The sequence below is a fragment of the Bison bison genome, unplaced genomic scaffold (assembly GCF_000754665.1).
Source record: "Bison bison bison isolate TAMUID 2011002044 unplaced genomic scaffold, Bison_UMD1.0 scf7180017864384, whole genome shotgun sequence".
In the NCBI taxonomy this organism is placed as follows: Eukaryota; Metazoa; Chordata; class Mammalia; order Artiodactyla; family Bovidae; genus Bison; species Bison bison.
In genome coordinates, this window is record NW_011494956.1 from 1,112,172 (window position 1) to 1,130,987 (window position 18,816).

General features: G+C 37.9%; 1 protein-coding gene across 1 annotated transcript in view; it reads left to right on the forward strand.

The window, feature by feature from the left end:
* Window positions 1-6,682, forward strand: part of HLTF (helicase-like transcription factor) — a 64,902-nt gene extending 58,220 nt beyond the window's left edge. The window contains exons 24-25 of the mRNA XM_010858121.1: window positions 2,348-2,428; window positions 4,416-6,682. Coding sequence (XP_010856423.1) covers window positions 2,348-2,428; window positions 4,416-4,568 — 234 coding nt within the window. The 3' untranslated portion in view covers window positions 4,569-6,682. The remainder of the gene's footprint in view (window positions 1-2,347; window positions 2,429-4,415) is intronic.
* Window positions 6,683-18,816: the final 12,134 nt, after the last annotated feature.

An 18,816-nucleotide genomic window follows, 5' to 3' on the forward strand; every position in this document is an offset into this window, starting at 1 on the left:
TCACGTATTGTTGAAGCCTGGCTTGGAGAATTTTGAGCATGACTTTACTAGTGTGTGAGATGAGTGCAATTGTGCGGTAGTTTGAGCCTTCTTTGGCATTGCCTTTCTTTGGGATTGGAATGAAAACTGACCTTTTGCAGTCCTGTGGCCACTGCTGAGTTTTCCAAATTTGCTGGCATATTGAGTGCAGCACTTTCACAGCATCATGTTTCAGGATTTGAAATAGCTCAACTGGAATTCCATCCCCTCCACTAGCTTTGTTCATAGTGATGCTTTCTAAGGCCCACTTGACTTCACATTCCAGGATGTCTGGCTCTAGGTGAGTGATCACACCATCGTGATTATCTTGGTCATGAAAATCTTTTTTGTATAGTTCTTCTGTGTATTCCTGCCACCTCTTCTTAATATCTTCTGCTTCTGTTAGGTCCCTACCATTTCTGTCCTCTATTGAGCCCATCTTTGCATGAAATGTTCCCTTGGTATCTCTATAATTTTCTTGAAGAGATCTCTAGTCTTTCCCATTCTGTTGTTTTCCTCTATTTCTTTGCATTGATTGCTGAGGAAGGCTCTCTTATCTCTTCCTGCTATTCTTTAAAACTCTGCATTCAGATGCTTATATCTTTCCTTTTCTCCTTTGCTTTTCACTTCTCTTCTTTTCACAGCTATTTGTAAGGCCTCCCCAGACAGCCATTTTGCTTTTTTGCATTTCTTTTCCATGGGGATGGTCTTGATTCCTGTCTCCTGTACAGTGTCATGAACCTCAGTCCATAGTTCATCAGGCACTCTATCTATCAGATCTAGTCCCTTAAATCTATTTCTCACTTCCACTGTATAATCATAAAGGATTTGATTTAGGTCATACCTGAATGGTCTAGTGGTTTTTCCCTACTTTCTTCAATTTAAGTCTGAATTGGGCAATAAGTTCATGATCTGAGCCACAGTCAGCTCCTTGTCTTGTTTTTGTTGACTGTATAGAGCTTCTCCATCTTTGGCTGCAAAGAATATAATCAGTCTGATTTTGGTGTTGACCATCTGGTGATGTCCATGTGTAGAGTCTTCTCTTGTGTTGTTGGAAGAGGGTGTTTGCTATGACCAGTGCATTTTCTTTGCAAAACTCTATTAGTCTTTGCCCTGCTTCATTCCGTATTTCAAGGCGAAATTTGCCTGTTACTCCAGGTGTTTCTTGACTTCCTACTTTTGCATTCCAGTTCCCTATAATGAGAAGGACATCTTTTTTGGGTGTTAGTTCTAAAAGGTCTTGCAGGTCTTCATAGAACCATTCAACTTCAGCTTCTTCACCTTTACTGGTTGGGGCATAGACTTGGATTACTGTGATCTCAAGAGAAGGCAATGGCACCCCACTCCGTGATCTCAAGGGAACTTTAAAAAGAAGAAAATAACTTCCTAAGTATAAATTGTACTGTGAACTTGTCATCTACTTACTCATTTATGATTCTGTTTCTGTTTTCCGTTGGTACTTTGTTGTATAAATTTTCCTTTTCTCCAAAAACCCTATTTTCAGCTTCAAGAATCATTCCATAGTTTAGTTTAAAATTTAATGATCCCACCCTGACAATTCATATTACTTCAAAACCACTTGACTCCTATCTTCTAGACTGAAAAGCTCTTCGATATCCTTCTTGCTTATTCTTCCCTTTTCAGTGCTTCATTGTTTTATTCTTTACCATAAGAGGGTCCCTATGATAATGCTTATGTTAATTAGCTAATGTTACTTTCTTAGATCAGTTTTGAAGTCAAACTGATTTCAAATATATATACTGAAAATTATATTGCAAAGTCTTAAATAATTTTTAGGACTTTTGACTACTCCTGAAATCTTTTTTTGTACTGTTTACATAATGAGTGGAGGAAAATGAAAGAAAAAGAACAAAGACCAGCAAAAAGGGAGAAAACTTTTTCATTAAATGGACTCACCTGTCTTTTCTGATGTAAATTATTTCGGAGCGTGTATAACCTTCCTCTGTTAAGCAAATATAGTTTGACTTGAAAGTGGGTTGATAAGAAACTGGAAAGATATTAGTTGACTACTCAACAATCATTTATACTGTGTGATTTCTATTTTTCAGACCCTTACTTAGGTACTGGAGGCAGTGGAGTGAAATGACAGGGGAGAGAACACCTGCCTATCATAGTAGTGATTGGGGAAGGCAGTCAGGGGTGTGTGTGGATTGTTTTGTTCCCAGAACATTTATTAGTATTGTCATTATCTGAATTCATTCAGAAAGATTTCAGTCAGTAAAAGGTGAATGAATAATACTGCAACAAAAGGACTTGTATAGAACACATACAGACTAGGTGGTAGTGATGCAATTCATGTTCTTACTAGGCCTGGAATCCAGCTGCTGAAGATCAGTGCTTTGACAGATGCCATAGACTTGGCCAGAAGCAAGAAGTTATTATCACAAAAGTGAGTTTTTAAGATACCTATTTTAAAATTAGGTTGTAAGATTTTAAAAACTACATAAATAGTGTGTGAGTTTATTGTTATAAAATATTGAAATAGAATTATGCGGAGCAAACTATGAGGGACATCTTTATTTTGGTCTTGTTAATTTTGTTTTTATGTGAATTGCTTGCTTATATCTTTTGCCAAGTTTTCATAAAGACAAATACAGTTTTGTAGTATAAAGGACTTTATAAATTCTGGTTGTAAATGTTTTGTTGTATGTATTGAAAATTTTTTATCCCAGGCTCTTGTTTATCTTTGAACTTTGTGTTTTTTTGTCATGAAAGTTTAGAAATTTTTATGATTTAAAATATGGCAGCCTTTTTCTTTATATCTCCTGGATTTTTGAGGTCTTGCTTAGAACAGAAGACTTTTATCTTCAAATTTTAAAAATGAATCTTCTGTAAGTTATATGAACTGGAGGGGTGCTGTGCTTAGTCTCTCAGTTGTGTCTGACTCTGTGCAACCCCATGGACTGTAGTCTGCCAGGCTCCTCTGTCCATGGGGATATTCCAGGCAAGAATACTGGAGTGGGTTGCCATGCCCTCCTACAGGGGATCTTCCCAACCCAGGGATCGAACCCAGGTCTCCTGCATTGCAGGTGGATTCTTTATCATCTGATCTACCACTGGAAGTAGTGTTTTATAAAAATATCAATAAAAATTGTCATATTCAAAATTTGGAAAATGTTACCCCCCAAATCTCATGTAGTTCTGATTCTTTTGAAATATTTTACTTTTTGTTTATGATTCATGATATGGATCTAACTTTCTTGTTTTCAAATGAAGAATCATTTGTTACATTACCATTTTTAAGTCCATCTTTTTTTTCCTACCAATTTGAAATGTCACGTCTTCATAAATTCATATATATTACATGGGTCTCTTTCTGGACTCTGTTCCATTTCATTGATCTCTTTTCCTGTTCCCAGGACAATGTTACTTTAATAATTTCTATGGTTTTATAAAGTATGCCCTGATATCTAATAGAGCATAGTGCTCTCACTACCCTTCTTTTTGAAAATTGTGTTGGTTTTTATGATTTAGTCATGAATTGAACTTTGGATTTGGATTACCGAATCCCATTTAAAAAATCTTGTTTGGGATTTACTAAATTTATGATTAATTTGAAAACTGTATTCTTTATAAATAAGGAGTGTTCCCATATAAGAACTTAGTAACATTTTATAACACAATTTGTCATTACAGTAACTGGGACCTCTTGTACAGTGTTAAATAGTAGTAGTGATAGTAATCATTCTTAACTTGTTCCTATCTTTGTTGGAAATACTTTTATTGTTTTACATTAAGTATGGTGTTCTTGGTAAGTTTCTAGTAGATGTCCTTAATAATATTGAGGACATTTATTTCTAGGTTAATGAGGATTCTTTTTAAAATCAAAGTTTTTAATCAGGAATAAATGTTGAACTTTATCACATTCTTCTTTGGTATTTATTGAGATGATCATATTTTTTCTCTTTTAATTTTCTGAATTATACCAGATGAAGGTATATTCTTTCTGGGAAAATCTTACTTGGCTTTTTAAATATGCTGAATTTATTTTGCTAATATTCCAGCTACAGTGTTGTCCATAAAGTTTGCTTTTTTTATATGTTGCTCTTATCTGATGATAGAGTTATAACATGTCCTTACAGCTATATTCTTTATACAGGAGGAATACACCGAGTAATAGGGGAAAATGGCACTCATCTCTAGCTATCATACCATATTCTAATATTACCACTGTATATTGAGGAAAAGAGGGATAGTGAAACAGTTTGTAATAGATTACTATTGATCATTTTTGACAGCTACATAATACTATAAGGAAGCAGATTCCTTTAGAGTAGGGCATTATTTTCATTAGGTCTCAGTTTTTTAATTAAAGAATTTAAGTATTGTGACCTATAAAGTACCTAACCAATTTAACTTTGTTTTTCTTTTTACAGTTCATTGTGAAGGATTCTGTTGAAGAAAACATGCTGAAAATACAAAACACGAAGAGAGAACTTGCAGCTGGAGCCTTTGGAACTAAGAAAACAAATGCGAGTGAAATGAAACAAGCTAAAATCAATGAAATCAGAACTTTAATTGATTTATAAATTGGTGGAATTTGGTAAGCTCAGTTTAATTAGATACATACACAAGTTTTAGAAATGAGAAAAATGCAGTTCTAGAAATTATATCTAGAGTATGTCTGCTAAAAGGGGCATATTTTATATTAGTGAAGAGGTATTACTAATCGCCTTCTATATATGAACCTATTTTTAATGATATTTCAAATAGCAATAAGTTCTGTTATATGCCGTGGCCTAAAATAATTTTTTTGGGAGAAAAAGTTACTTTTATTCAACTTTTCATATTATCTATGCTGAGTATTTTCATGTATCTCCCAAGTACTCAGCTTTTTCATATTTCCAAAAAAGTCAAACCTTTTATACTTTGACCAAATAGAGAGTTATTTTCTATGTTGACACATTTGGTTAGTCACCAAAGCCTCCCATTTGTGATGCTGTGGATTCACAATCCTTGTAAACGATTAATATGTACACAGACTAGACAAGAGATTGATTTTATTGGACCTTTGAAAACCATATATGCATTCCAGAACATTACATGAGAGACCAAAGTCCAGGTTAGCAAGTTACCTGGTTTTTGTTTGGTTTTGTTCATATATGTGTGTGTGTTTTGGTTTATTTTTCTTTCACAGTATCATTGAGAGAAATTCAAATAAGAAAATTCAAAAATTCAAATAAGACTTACAATTTTATGTTCATGAAAAAAAATTAGGGTTTGTGTTAGAGCAGAATTCTCTCCATTTAGTCAGGTGGTACTATTCTTTTTATTTAAATGTAACTTGATGTGTTAGTGTGTAAATACAGTCTGTGGGGATGAGAAGGAACCAGTTCTGCCCAGTTTGATTTGACTATTTAAATTATGGAGTTGCTGAATAGATATTTCTATATATAGATAATATTATTTATGTGCTTTAAAAAAAAACTTTATAAATTTTTATAATTCAGAAGACTACTATATGTGAGAGGCATGATATCTGGATGGAAGTTGGGTTGGATGACCTCCAAAATTATTTCGACTTTTAAAGACATCTTAATCCCTAAATGGAGAATTCTCTTTGGTATTATGTTTAGAATCAGAGTTTGATTTTGGAACTTGAGTAATTCACCCTTACACCTACTTATAGAATCAGTCATCATTTTCCTACTTTTTTGTTAATAATCAAACAGTAGCTGCCACAGAATTCTTGATAACTCTTTTAGTCATATTTAAAACAATCTATAACTTTATCAATCAGGTTAGGTAGTAAGTGGTGTTTTTTCCTTAAGGGAAACTTTATTTTTAATCCAAAGAAGGAAGAAATTGATAACTGTAACAGGAGAAGCTTCATGTTTGATGACACAAATTTAAGAACACCTTATATTTTACTTACAGTGTTGGAAGTGACTTGACTGAAAGATAAGAGGAGATTGGAGGCAGGGTTGTCTTCTAGGGCACACGTCTTAGATTTAACACATATTTTATCACCAGCTAAATCCTTCCCTTCTCTGAGCCCTATCCTTTGCTCTAAGGGAACAGTGGATTAGACAGCAAGAATCTTCCCAGGCCTTTTTCTCTTCAGCAGCAGGTGATGAAAAGGACCAATAGACCTTGCTGCGACGATGAGAATGGAATTATAATTTGAGGTTGGTCCACTAGCATAAGGAGTGATAGAGAAGAACTAGCACAAAGAATCAAGTTGATCAGGATCTCATAAAACATGATAGATATACGGGTTCTCAATATACCAGTACTCTTGTAAGATTAAGTATAAAAAGAGTTTGCAGCAAAAAACACACTCTACTCTCCTTGCTTACAAAGGCAAAACCTTACAAACTCACTGTAAAGTGAAGACTGCTTCTTTACCCAAGCATTTACAGACTTGTGTTTTTAAACACATTCATGTGACAAGTCATTTAAAAAAATACCTTTTTGGTTTTATATAGTTCCATTAAGTGGTGTTAAATAAAAAACAAATTCGTCCTATGAGAATATATAAACTACTGGAATGAAAAGTTCACATTATGTTTATGCTGTTAACTCTGTTTCATTATTATGTAGAGTAATAGCTTTAGAAATATCTTGAAAATACTGTGTTTCCATTTGTGGTTCAAACTGGATTTTGTTTTAAATTTAAAATTAATAAAAGTTTCAAAAATTATTACTTTCTCAGTGCCATATTTTAATGAGTACCTTTTCTTTAAAGAATGTTTAATCTTTATAAATCTCATATTTCTGTTAAGATGTCTATTTTATATAATTATTTTTTACTGACAGTACATAAAAAGTACAAGTAGCTGAGAAAAATTGACTCATATTCCTGCCCTTTTTTAATTTTACTAAATTTCAGTTTAACTGACTTTCTTGTTTAGAACTCAGTGTATATATTTTAAAATTTTAAGTATCTTGATCTTAAACATTGGTTTCAGTTATTTTTATTTTCCCATCAGGCAGAAAAAAAGGAGTTGTGATAACAGCTATGTATAGTGGTATACTAGATACCACTATGGATTATAGACTTTGCCCTTTTTACAGCTCCACGATTGGGAATATCAAGAAAATAATCGTCTTATGTTTAAAACCAGTTAAGTACCAATAAAATTATACTCAGGTAATGCATATTTTCTTTTGGGGGATATCAAAGGCATTCACTGGTGTGGTTTTTTAAATTAATTTTAATTGGAGGCTAATTACAATATTGTAGTGGTTTTTGTCATACATTGACATGAATCAGCCATGGGTGTACATGTGTTCCCCATCCTGAACCCTCCGCCCCCCCAACTACACTCCCATCCTATCCCTCAGGGTCATCCCAGTGCACCGGCCCTGAACACCCTGTCTCATGCATCAAACCTGGACTGGCGATCTATTTTACATATGGTAATATACATGTTTCAATGCTCTCCTCTTAAATCATCCCACCCTCTTGCCTTCTCCCACAGAGTCCAAAAGTCTGTTCTTTACATCTGTGTTTCTTTTGCTGTCTCGCATATAGTGTCATCATTACCATCTTTCTAAATTCCATATATATGCGTTAATTAATATGCATTGGTGTTTTTCTTTCTGACTTACTTCACTCTGTATAATAGGCTCCAGTTTCATCCACCTCATTAGAACTGATTCAAATGCATTCCTTTTAATAGCTGAGTAATATTCCATTGTGTATATGTTTACCATAGCTTTCTTATCCATTCATCTGCCGATGGACATCTGGGTTGCTTCCAGGCCCTAGCTATTGTAAACAGTGCTGCGATGAACATTGGGGTACACGTGTCTCTTTCAGTTCTGGTTTCCTTGGTGTGTATGCCCAGCAGTGGGATTGCTGGGTTGTATGGCAGTTCTGTTTCCAGTTTTTTAAGGCATCTCCACACTGAGTCGGACACGACTGAAGTGACTTAGCAGCAGCAGCAGCTTTTCTCACAGAGAAGGCGATGGCACCCCACTCCAGTACTCTTGCCTGGAAAATCCCAGCACACTGTTCTCCATAGTGGCTGTAGTAGTTTGCATTCCCACTCACTGGTGTTTTTTATTCCTTAACAAAGGTCTGTTCATTAGTATTTGGAAAGAAGATTCATCAAAAACATGAGGACAATGATATGTTTGGCTTATTAATAAGAATTCAAATGCTTAACCTTAGGTTTTCAACTATATTAAACTTGTGGAGAAGGCAATGGCAACCCACTCCAGTACGCTTGCCTGGAAAATCCCATGGGTGGAAGAGCCTGGTAGGCTGCAGTCTGTGGGGTCACATAGAGTCGGAAATGACTGAAGTGACTTAGCAGCAGCAGCATATTAAACTTGAAAATATTTTCAAAAGGTGAAATACAACAGCTTTCCTTCATTTAATTCACCAATAAGTATGTATAACCTTCCTTACAAGTTCTACATTCTGGAATTCAGTACCTCATTTTTATGTTACTTCTAAATAAAAAGATCTTAAGATACTGATAGCTGTGAATAATGGTTGGGAGGCTTCCCTGCAGTAATGTCTACTTCAGAGGGAGAAACTGTGTTGATTAGAAACCCTGTTAGCAGACATAATGTTTTCTTCCATGTTAATGTATTTACACTTACTGTGTGGTAATAAGGGAGAACAGTCTTCTAGATGAAGCCATAATAATATGCTGCTTTTGAAAGGGCAGATGATTTCTTATTTCCAGTCAGATCTTTCAAAGGTTAAGATGGGATTTTAAAAAATCTCTTTTCCAGCTCTGTGTTGAACCTTCTTGATCAAGAATTTTCTGACAGATTTAAACCTGCTTCTACTTTTAAATATTAAAATTAATTTTTACATGAAAATATAATTTTAATAATGCATATGATTCAAATGTACATCGAACAGGACACCTCTATTAATCTGAACCAAGATATAATAACTAGGCTACACTGGGACTTCACTTAGAAGAACAGCAAATGTCAAAATGATTTCTTAAATTGGTAGATAAATTCTAGGGCATGTCTTTGCACAGTTGAAACCCAGTCTAGTATTCCAAGAGGGTATTTAATGTGATAAATGTGATATTAAAGGTCATCAGAGAGATTATATATTATTAAAATATGTGGGCCATTTGCTAAAGCAGAGACAGGACTAATGTTTTGAAATGTTTTCAGTAAGTTTGCCATCTTTTCAGCATTCTGTCAATAGTGTCTTAGAAAGGCAGATAAAATTAACTAGGCTACAGTTTGCTGAATGTTTAAACTATTTTACCCTTTTTGTTAGGGTAGGGAAGGGCTATTCCCTAATAGTACATCATAGGATTTTAAAACCACTGCAGTGAGGAGCCTGCACGCCACAACTAGAGAGCAGCCCCCACTCTCTGCAAGTAGAGAAAGCCCGTGTGCAGCAACAAGGACCCAGCACAGCCAAAGAAAAGTTACGTCAGCCTTTTACGTTTAGAGCTCTTCTCTTATGCAGTGTAAAAAAATTGGGAACCAAAGGGAATAAGTAAACACAGAAAGTCTATACTAGATGATATATTTCATTCTCCTCACTCCCTAGTTAAGATGCTTTGATATCCTCAATTTTATAAAAAAAGGACTTGAGTCTTGTGATCTCGTGATACAGGTGGAGAGCTCCAAATTATTTGGATTGCATATTACATGGTCACAACAATAAGGCAGTATTAGTTATCTGAAGACTAGGTTTCTGTTCATCCCAACTAGGAGCACAGAAACCAAAAAAGGCTTCTAACCACCTAAAATAAAGTTCAATAAATCCATATACTTAATAGAAAAGGACCTAGTGTTCAAAGGCTCTGTTATTGAACATTTAACTCTTCCTATTTTTGTTCTAGGCAAACAGTAGTGAGAAGTGGTAGCTGGAAGACTGGACATTATAGAAGGAAACTTCAAAGTGAACACAGAATAAGTAAATCACAAGAGTTGAGTGGCTTAGTATAGGTGTATGCTAAGTGCTATGCATGCTAAGTCGCTTCAGTCGTGTCCGACTCTGTGCAACCCTATGGATAGCAGCCCACCAGGCTCCTCCATCCACAGGATTCTCTAGCCACGAATACTGGAGTGGGTTGCCATTTCCTTCTCCAAGTTTCAGTCTATGAGACAAAACCAAACAGAAACAGTTCACAGAATATCCAACCTGCACTCTTCAAAACATCAAAGTCACAGGAGACAAGAAAAGTCTGAAAAGCCTCCACAGACCAGAGGTTGCTGAGGAGACGTGAAAACTAAGTGTAACTCGGCATCCTGGGGGGATCCTGAAACAGAGGAAGGGGTTAGGGAACAACAGAAGATAGGGTGGGCGAGGGGGAGGTCACAGAAACAGACGGACACTGCCCCCGAGTTGTGACAAACACCAGTATAACACAAGATGCCCACAGGGAGGGGGGAGACTGAGGGGTTCCTCGGGAACTCTACTGTCTTTGCAGCTTTGTGGTCAATCTACAGTTATTCCACAATAAAAAGTTTATTTAAAGAAAAATACTCCACCTAATCCACCAGTTATAATCTAGAAGAGAAGACTGGGGGGTGACTGTGCTTCCTCCCTGCCAGCAGCCTGTCCAGTGGTCTCCCCTAACCCCACCTGCTAGTACTCATCACTGAGGAGTGGAAGTCAGTCCTTACTTAAAAGACCTTTAGAAGCACTACTGCTGGGCACTGGAGATAAAACATATCCACCTTAATAATAACAATGAATCCCTTATGTAACACCTTACTCTGTGCCAGGCACTAGTCCAAGGGCACCTGACCTGAATTCATTTAATCCTCAAAACAATACTAAGAAATAGGTACTGTCGATGGCCACATACATTGGCCATCAGCACATTTCTATTAACTCAATATTTGATTCTGGAACTATTAATGGAAAGCAAGACACATGGAAGGGAAATTGCCAGTAAGCTAGTTAAGTGGGGTGTAGTCAGGGGTTGAATCTAACAACTTGGCTCCAGAGTCCATGCTCTTAACCATTATTCTGTTGCCTCAGTAAAAAACATGGCCCCTATAGGGCAAGAGCTCAAATACTGGCAGAGTGGATAAAGTACTCTAAGGGAATGTGGTCGGATCCCAAGAAGGACTTCCTGTACGCAAGAGTAGCCTGTATTAGGGATGCAATATACAATAAACCTAATTAATACCACCATATGTTATATATGAAAGCTGTTACAAGAGTAAATCCTAAGAGTTCTCATCACAAGGAAAGCAGGATGTATTTTTTTCTATTTCTTCAGTTTTGTATCTGTAGGAGATAATGTTCACTGCTGCTGCAGCTGCTAAGTAACTTCAGTTGTGTCTGACTCTGTGTGACCCCATAGACGGCAGCCCACCAGGCTCTCCTGCCCCTGGGATTCTCCAGGCAAGAACACTGGAATGGGTTGCCATTTCCTTCTCCAATGCATGAAAGTGAGAAGTGAAAGTGAAGCCGCTCAGTTGTATCCGATCTTAGCGACCCCATGGACTGCAGCCTACCAGGCTCCTCCATCCATGGGATTTTCCAGGCAAATCACTATGCTGTACGCCTTACGCTTACCCAGTGTTACATGTCATTCATATCCCAATAAATCTGTAAGGAAAAAAAAAAAGCATCTGAACTTGGAGGAAGGAAAAAAAAAAAGCCTGCATGTCTTCATTCTCTGATAACTCTCAAGATCAAGGTCCCGTGCCTTCTCTGGCTCTTGATTCAGTCTCCTAAGCACCAGGAAAAGCTCAACTCCAGGTGTAATGTCCTGCTGTGGATGAACGGAGGTGGGTAAAGGAGGGGTTTCTGCAGCACAGGAAAGACGCACAACCACTTGGGCTGGGAGGGTCCAGCACACCGGGAGGGGATGGCTAGGAAGGCCCATCTCTTTGAGCAATGGATTACAGATCTTCCTATTTCTGGCAGACCTGCACGACTGATGGTGGGGTGGGGGGAGCTGAGGTAGAGGACAGTCTGAAAGGGAGCCTAGGTGGGGGGTATGGACAAAAGAAGGAACCAACTGGCCTGAAAGGAATGCGGAGGATAAGTGTTGAGGGTAGGTGGGCAGGAGACAGAGAAAAGATAAGCCTGAGGGCAATAACTGACTCCCTGCACCAAGACGTCCATGTTGTGAATGGGAAAGGGCAGGGATGGCTGGGAATTACCTTGGAGGAGGCAAAGGAGACACAAGGATGACCTTTTAGCAAGTGTTGGATGGTCTAGCGTCGGGTTCCTGCCAGGGGGGTCGGAAGGGGTGACACCGGGCCCCAGGGTTCCTTCTGCGCAGCCCTTATCTCTAAAAGGATGCCGACCTTGAATACACCACAGTATTATATAGTCATATCATAGAAGTTTTCTCTCTTCTGGGCCAATAAAACAACTGTGAAAACAGGATAATTCTATATAGGCTTTTAAGATACAAAGTCTATACATTGTGAAGCTGAATTGTGTCCAAGCCAAAATTTATGACTTAACCCTATCCTTGAATTTTCTTACCCACTCATTTTTATAAAATTTCAGGCAGCCTATTTAGGAATGCCTTTTTGTAAAAAGTATTTTCCAAGTCCTATTTCAAGGCCATTGTCCTTATCTTCATAGCAAGCAAAATGAAAGCTTTTCCATTATTTGTTTCTGGCATTTATGGGTATATACAGAGAATACTCTTGATCTCTTGGCCCATTTCCCTGATCTCATTGTCTGTATTGATCATTCATTTGTTTAATGCAGAGCATAGCTTTAGATTTAGAACATACACAGATCTGAATCAAAGTTTTTAACCTTTCTTATTCTCTGATTACCAGAGAAATGAGAAATCTATATATACATTATAGGGCTGATATGAGAATTGAGCTATAAGTACCTGGTAAATATTGTCTTTCCTCATTGCTTTCTAACAGATTGTTTTCTCTTAAAGAAGATTAAATCTCAGCATCAGAAACTCAGAGAAATTAATTATCAAAGGCTGAGCCAGCAGGGAAGCCCATCACATAACATACCCAAGGGTAAAAATAGTTAATAATCCATTTGTAGTAGAAAAAAAGCAGACTGTGGCAGACTTTTATTTAAGGGGAAACCAAGTCTTCCTTAGCTTGCAGCTGCTACTGCTGCTAAGTCACTTCAGTCGTGTCCGACTCTGTGCGACCCCATAGATGGCAGCCCACCAGGCTCCCCCGTCCCTGGGATTCTCCAGGCAAGAACACTGGAGTGGGTTGCCATTTCCTTCTCCAATGCATGAGAGTGAAAAATGAAAGTGAAGTCGCTCAGTCGTGTCCAACTCTTAGCGACCCCATGGACTGTGTAGCCTATCAGGCTCCTCTGTCCATGGGATTTTCCAGCAAGAGTACTGGAGTGGGGTGCCATTGCCTTCTCCGCTTCCTTAGCTTAATTCCAGACATTTCAGTGACATTAAAGAGGTAAATATTACAATTCATTTATAGATGTTATTTATGATAATATTGCCTATTCACTCAAGGGGCCAAGTTTGTCTTCTGGAAAGCCTTTACTAAATACAAGTTGAATCCCCTGCTATATAACAACATTGCACCATGCATCTTCTGAAAGCTCTGACTCCCTATTTAGTGTAAATACCTTCTTAATGTATCAAATGGTTCTCAAATGTCCCTTGGGTCACAGTCACTGCTTGATAGTACTTGGAATAGAAATACTATGGCCTCAACCTCAACCAAGGTCTACTGAATCATAATCTATAGTGATAAGCCTGAGAGACTGTACTTACAACTCCAGTGTCTTTCAGGAGCAGCCAGGTTGGAGACTGTTGCTTAAGCCTCTAGTTTTTATTTACTCCTTCCTCTCTCTTCATATCCAATCCATCAGCAGCTTTATGCCTTCAGCCTGGTGGAAGGTGTGTTGGAATACCACTGTCTCTCTCCAGGATCACCACAGTAAACTAATTTGCCTTCTAATCAACTCTTGTTCTCATTTAAGCTGTTTTCCACCAGCTTCAGAAGCAGTGTTCTTAAAATGTAAATCACAAAGGTAAGACAATTAGACCTTCTTTAAGATGACTGGCATTGGACTGAAACAAACTATATTAAAATTAATTCATTCATAATGATACTAGAACCAACCCCCTCAAAACCACCTTTGGAGGATGCTATGAAACCAGTTGCATATTTTATATACTGACTAGTGAGTAAAGGGAAGGAATAAAGCATTTATCCTGCCTCTTTAATAGGAAAAACTCAGGATAACCAGATTGTTGATGAATGGAAGTATATAGAAATATTTCAGCTAGTGAGAGTATTACCATTTTGTAACCCCAGTGAGATAATGTATCTAGGCAATGATCATTAATGGCAGTTAATATCATAACGAGATTAAATCACACCTTAATCTGGTCCTCTGAATCAGTTTATAAGAAATACAGAATACAAGGAAACAAACTGCCATCAGTAAAGTGTAGAATGTGGGAGAGACTAAAGGACAACTAATCTGGTTTCTTCAGTAAATTGCAAGGCAACAACAAAACAAGGGAGTGTAAGGAAACACAGCTGAATCAGAGATATCAACCAGTTGCACTGTAAGGGCCTTACTTGTGATAGAGTCAATTCCTAGGCAGGTTGATAGGAAGTCTGGGGTCCCCGAGGAGGATAAAGGGGTCTGGGGCTCTCGAGGAGGAGATAGGGGTCTGGAGTTCTCAAGGAGGAGAAAAGGACAAACTTTTTATTCTACATTGCTTTGTCTTAGTCAATATAAACAATGTAAGGACATGTTTCTGCTTTTCAATATGCTATCTAGGTTGGTCATAACTTTTCTTCCAAGGAGTAAACGTCTTTTAATTTCATGGCTGTAGTCACCATCTGCAGTGATTTTGTAGCCCCCCAAAATAAAGTCTGACACTGTTTCCACTGTTTCCCCATCTATTCCCGTGAAGTGATGGGACCAGATGCCATGATCTTAGTTTTCTGAATGTTGAATTTTAAGCAAACTTTTTCACTCTCCTCTTTCACCTTCATCAAGAGGCTTTTTAGTTCCTCCTCACTTTCTGCCATAAGGGTGGTGTCATCTGCATATCTGAGGTTATTGATATTTCTCCCGGCAATCTTGATTCCAGCTTGTGCTTCTTCCAGCCTAGGGTTTCTCATGATGTACTCTGCATAGTAGTTAAATAAGCAGGGTGACAATATACAGCCTTGATGTACTCCTTTTCCTATTTGGAACCAGTCTGTTGTTCCATGTCCAGTTCTAACTGTTTCTTCCTGACCTGCATACAAATTTCTCAAGAGGCAGGTCAGGTGGTCTGAAGAACTGATGCTTTTGAACTGTGGTGTTGGAGAAGACTCTTGAGAGTCCCTTGGACTGCAAGGAGATCCAACCAGTCCATTCTGAAGGAGATCAGCCCTGGGATTTCTTTGGAAGGAATGATGCTAAAGCTGAAACTCCAGTACTTTGGCCACCTCATGTGAAGAGTTGACTCACTGCAAAAGACTCTGATGCTGGGAGGGATTGTGGGCAGGAGGAGAAGGGGACGACAGAGGATGAGATGGGTGGATGGCATCACTGACTCGATGGACGTGAGTCTGAGTGAACTCCGGGAGTTTGTGATGGACAGGGAGGCCTGGCGTGCTGCGATTCATGGGGTCGTAGAGTTGGACACGACTGAGGGACTGAACTGAACTGAACTGAACTGAAGGACATGTTTCTCCTTAAGAAGAACCTTCTGACTAGTTTTGTTATCTTAGGTATATTGTGGGAGTGGGTCTGGTGAGACCTTTCTATTGTTAGTTCTAATCTTAATTTAAGATGTATGTTGTGGGAATGGGTCTGGTAGAAGTATATAAGGCCTTGATAAGACTAGCGAGTGGGGGGCTCTCTGTCCCCTTTCTGATGTCTATGTCAGAAGCTTCCTCTGTCCCTTTTTATACTTTAATAAAACTCTGCCACACAAAAGCTCTTGAGTGATCAAATCTGGTCCCCTGGTCCTGAAGCTCAATCTTCTTCAGAGATCAAGAATCTGACATCCTTCACCTTAAGCTATCACTTGGATCCTGATAAGATCAAGTGGAAGTAAAACACAACATAATGGAGGACATTTAGAATTAAGTTTCTTGGTGTGAGCATTTTATGAAGTCCCTATGTTTTAAAGATAGCGGGTGTATATCATGTGAGTTTTTTTTTTATCTAGGATTTGCTTCCAAATAGTTTGGTAGGGGAAGAGTTCATGGGGATATAGGGACATAGATGAAACTGTTGAAAGTAGGTGATGAGAGTTCTTTATACTATTCTGCTTACCTTGGTATGTAAGTTCCCATTAATAAAACATTACATATAAATTAACATTAATAAAACTTCAGTCATTATTGAATTAAAATCCAAAGCCCAAATGTTCATCTATGAAGGCAATACGTTCCTCTCCATCCTGTCTTGAAAGCCTTTATTTCCACCCAGTTCTCCCATTCCCACAATTTCCTCTGAATGGAATAGTCTTCTTCTCCTCACTCCCTTTTGGCTTCTGGAGAGCCTCTCTTTCTGGCTTAATCAGCATCTCGTAGGCTTTTCTTGAAGACCCTAGGGCTGGACTTGCTCAGGGGCAAGTGTATTTGTCAGTGTATTTTATTTAATATAATTTGCAATTATATATGTTAGTTTCTTTCAGTCTGTTTGCTACTAGAATATCAGGAAATATGTGTCTTATACATTCCTATGTATCTACTGTCCATCACATGTGTGATATGGTCAGTACTTAGTAAGTGCTTATTGAATGAATTATTCAGAGTTGTGTTGTATAAATGTATATGTCAACCCAAATTGTGTTTGATGTGAAAATAAGATGACTGAATAAATGCTTTGGTAGATGTAATTTCTGGAATAAGCTCAAGTTTTTCCTTGAAATCAAACATTTTTATAACCATTGAGACTGTGAAAGCAACGAAGGGCTGAAACCAACTTTAAAATTAGGCACAGATTCCTTAATAAAAATGGAAATGAAACTACCATATGACCCAGCAATCCCACTACTGGGCATTACCCTGAGGAAACCATAACTGAAAAAGACACATATACCCCAGTGTCCACTGCAGCACTACTTACAATAGCTAGGACATGGAAGCAACCTAGATGTCCATCAACATATTAATAAATAAAGAAGCAGTGGTACATGGAATATTACTTAGCCATAAAAAGGAACACATTTGACTCAATTCTAATGAGGTGGATGAACCTAGAGTCTATTATACAGAGTGAAGTAAGTCAGAAAAACAAATGTTGTATATTTGTATATTTGCATGGAAGTGAAAAGTGAAAGTGAAGTCGCTCAGTCGTATCCGACTCTTAGCGACCCCATGGACTCCAGCCCACCAGGCTCCTCTGTCCATGGGATTTTCCAGGCAAGAGTACTGGAGTGGGGTGCCATTGCCTTCTCCGACCTGACACGCAGAGGCACTTAAATCTTTGGTAGTGCTTCACGTATTTGAAGACCACAGCAACTCACTTTCCACCAGTCCAACTAACCAGCCTATTTCACCTTCAGAAACAATTTGTTATTTAACAGTTTACACTCTGAAGTAAGTCCTCAGGCTCTTCTTAAGCTCTTCTGGTAGCCAACATCCAAGGTGGTCCCCCAATCCAGTCTTGCCTCCAAGTTTCCACATTCCAACATTCATTCACACCCTTACTGTGGAAATAAAGGAATCTTTATTTCTGATCTTGAAGGTTAAAAGCCACTGCAGCTTCTAAAGTTTCTTCTCGTCATGGTTTTCCCTCTTGTTTTCTTCAACAGAATAATTTGTGATTACTCACTTCAGATTTAAAAGGTCATTTAAATCATGCCCTTTACTAGCACATTTAATGAGTATGTTTTATATTGGTACTTCTATCATTTTAAGCCATGGATAAAAATGCTAGAAGACACTGAGTCTGATACTGATTCTAATAGTCCTGAAAGATTATTGAGTATGTTTAGAGACTGACAATGAACCTAGGTTCATTAAGGTTACAATATTCTAAAATTTGAGTACCCACTTAATATAGAGATGAAATGTGAGTGACAGATGAGATAAACTTGATCTTCCTTTCCTCTATCTATCATATCAGATACATCACCATCACTGGAAAGCACTAGATGTAGATTTCCCTAGGTATCTAGAAAAAAACTTCTAAAGCATATATTTCAGTGTCAAGTTTTACACTGGTTTTTAAAATACAAATTCTATCTCATTAGAACTGATTCAAATGTATTCTTTTTAATGGCTGAGTAATACTCCATTGTGTATATGTACCACAGCTTTCTTATCCATTCATCTGCTGATGGGCATCTAGGTTGCTTCCATGTCCTGGCTATTATAAACAGTGCTGCAATGAACATTGGGGTACACGTGTCTCTTTCCCTTCTGGTTTCCTCAGTGTGTATGCCCAGCAGTGGGATTGCTGGATCATAAGGCAGTTCTATTTCCAGTTTTTTAAGGAATCTCCACACTGTTCTCCATAGTGGCTGTACTAGTTTGCATTCCCACCAACAGTGTAAGAGAGTTCCCTTTTCTCCACACCCTCTCCAGCATTTATTGCTTGTAGACTTTTGGATCCCAGCCATTCTGACTGGCGTGAGATGGTACCTCATAGTGGTTTTGATTTGCATTTCTCTGATAATGAGTGATGTTGAGCATCTTTTCATGTGTTTGTTAGCCATCTGTATGTCTTCTTTGGAGAAATGTCTATTTAGTTCTTTGGCCCACTTTTTGATTGGGTCATTTATTTTTCTGGAGCCTATTATACAGAGTGAAGTAAGCCAGAAAGAAAAACACCAATACAGTATATTAACGCATATATATGGAATTTAGAAAGATGGTAACAATAACCCTGTGTACAAGACTGCAAAAGAGACACCGATGTATAGATCAGTCTTATGGACTCTGTGGGAGAGGGAG